Source organism: Vollenhovia emeryi, unplaced genomic scaffold, assembly GCF_000949405.1.
Source record: "Vollenhovia emeryi isolate VEMERY1.0 unplaced genomic scaffold, V.emery_V1.0 DF940842.1, whole genome shotgun sequence".
Classification (NCBI taxonomy): domain Eukaryota; kingdom Metazoa; phylum Arthropoda; class Insecta; order Hymenoptera; family Formicidae; genus Vollenhovia; species Vollenhovia emeryi.
The window spans coordinates 4,943-6,312 of NW_011965524.1; the positions used below are offsets into that span (position 1 = coordinate 4,943).

At 64.7% G+C, this 1,370-nt stretch overlaps 1 protein-coding gene across 1 annotated transcript; it reads left to right on the plus strand.

Annotated features, from left to right (window-relative positions):
- Positions 1-280: 280 nt before the first annotated feature.
- LOC105555710 (skin secretory protein xP2-like) lies at positions 281-1,079 on the plus strand. The gene has a single exon (XM_012002749.1). The coding sequence runs from the start codon at positions 281-283 to the stop codon at positions 992-994; it is 714 nt and encodes a 237-aa protein (XP_011858139.1). The 3' UTR covers positions 995-1,079.
- The last annotated feature ends 291 nt before the right edge of the window (positions 1,080-1,370 follow it).

Consider the following 1,370-nt stretch of genomic DNA (forward strand, 5'->3'; position numbering starts at 1 on the left):
GGCGCATTATTATAATCTGCGTCGACGGGATCGACGCTTCGCGATTGGTGATCGGGTGTTGAAGCGACAGCATGTATTGTCGTCCGCTGCGCATGCGGTGGCAGCGAAACTGGCCGCGAAGTATCATGGGCCGTTCACCGTTGCGAGGGTACTGTCACCCGTGGTATACGAAGTGGTGGACTCGGAGGGAAAAGCGCATGGGAAAATACATGTAAAAGACTTGAAACCCTATGTGGCTTGATCTGCGTGTAGGTATCGTTCGTCACGTTAGCGAGTCCGGATGGCGGACATGTCGGCGGATCAAGCGCTACGCGAGACGGCGGAGCTGCTGGAGGAGGCCGCAGCGCGCCGCCCGGACTTTTGGCGGCGACTGCGGGAGGAGATCGGGCGAGTCCGGCTGAGCAGCGGCGGACGGCAGAGTCGGGCCACACAGACGGCGGGCCCCATCGTGGACGTCGGGGTGCAAGCCAGCCCCGCGACGGTCGAGCGGGCCGTGCAAACGGACGGGCCGGCAGAAGAAGCACGCCCGGTGCGGGGCGCCGAGCGGGCCGTACAGACGGACGCGCCGGCGGAAGAGGCACGTCCGGCCCGGGGCGCCGAACGAGCGGCGCCGACGGCCGCGCCGGAGGAAGAGGCACGTCCTGGCCCGGGCCCCGAGCGGGCCGCATCGCCCGACCTGCCGAGGGCAAGCGGGACCAGCGCCATGGCGAGGGCGCACAGCCCCCAGTGGATCCACAGCCCCTACCCGGGCTGCTGGAATTGCGAGGCGCGCGGGCACTACTACAGCGAGTGTCCGCGCCCCCGCAACACCCAGCGGTTCTGCTTCCGCTGCGGGCGTCGGGGCACCACCCTCAAAGACTGCCCGAACTGCAGGGAGGCCTGGCGGGCCGAGGGCCCGCGCGTCGAGGGTCGCGGCCGCGGACGATCCACACCGTCCCTGCGAGGAGGCCAACTCCCGTCACTGAGGCGGAGCGCCGCGGGATCACCGCCGTGAACCAGGAGGAGAGCCGAGCGGCCGGGGGCGGGAAGCCGCCGAGGAGCTACGTCCGGCCTCGTTATTTTTTTGTTTAGCGCCCTTCGTTCTCTTTGTTTTTGGGTTCCTCCGTTTTTCCGCGCGTCTCGATCCGGCCCGGATCAGCCTTTTTTTTTCTGTTTGCGCGTTGATCGCGATTCTCTTCGTTTTTTTTGTATTTTTTTTGTCGTTCGAGTCAGATCCTTCGTTGCGTTCGCGTTGTGATAATAGTCGTTAGTTTTGTTCTCGCGCCGATCAGGATCCGGCTTTGCGTTGTCGTTTGGTGCCGGACTTCTTTGTGTTCGCGTTCGATCGCGGTTTTCGGTCCCCGTTGGGATCGGTATTGTTATCCCCGCGG

What these genes read in the sequence shown, in the direction of transcription:
- LOC105555710 (XM_012002749.1), top strand. Translation starts at nt 281, where the DNA reads ATGGCGGACATGTCGGCGGATCAAGCGCTACGCGAGACGGCGGAGCTG.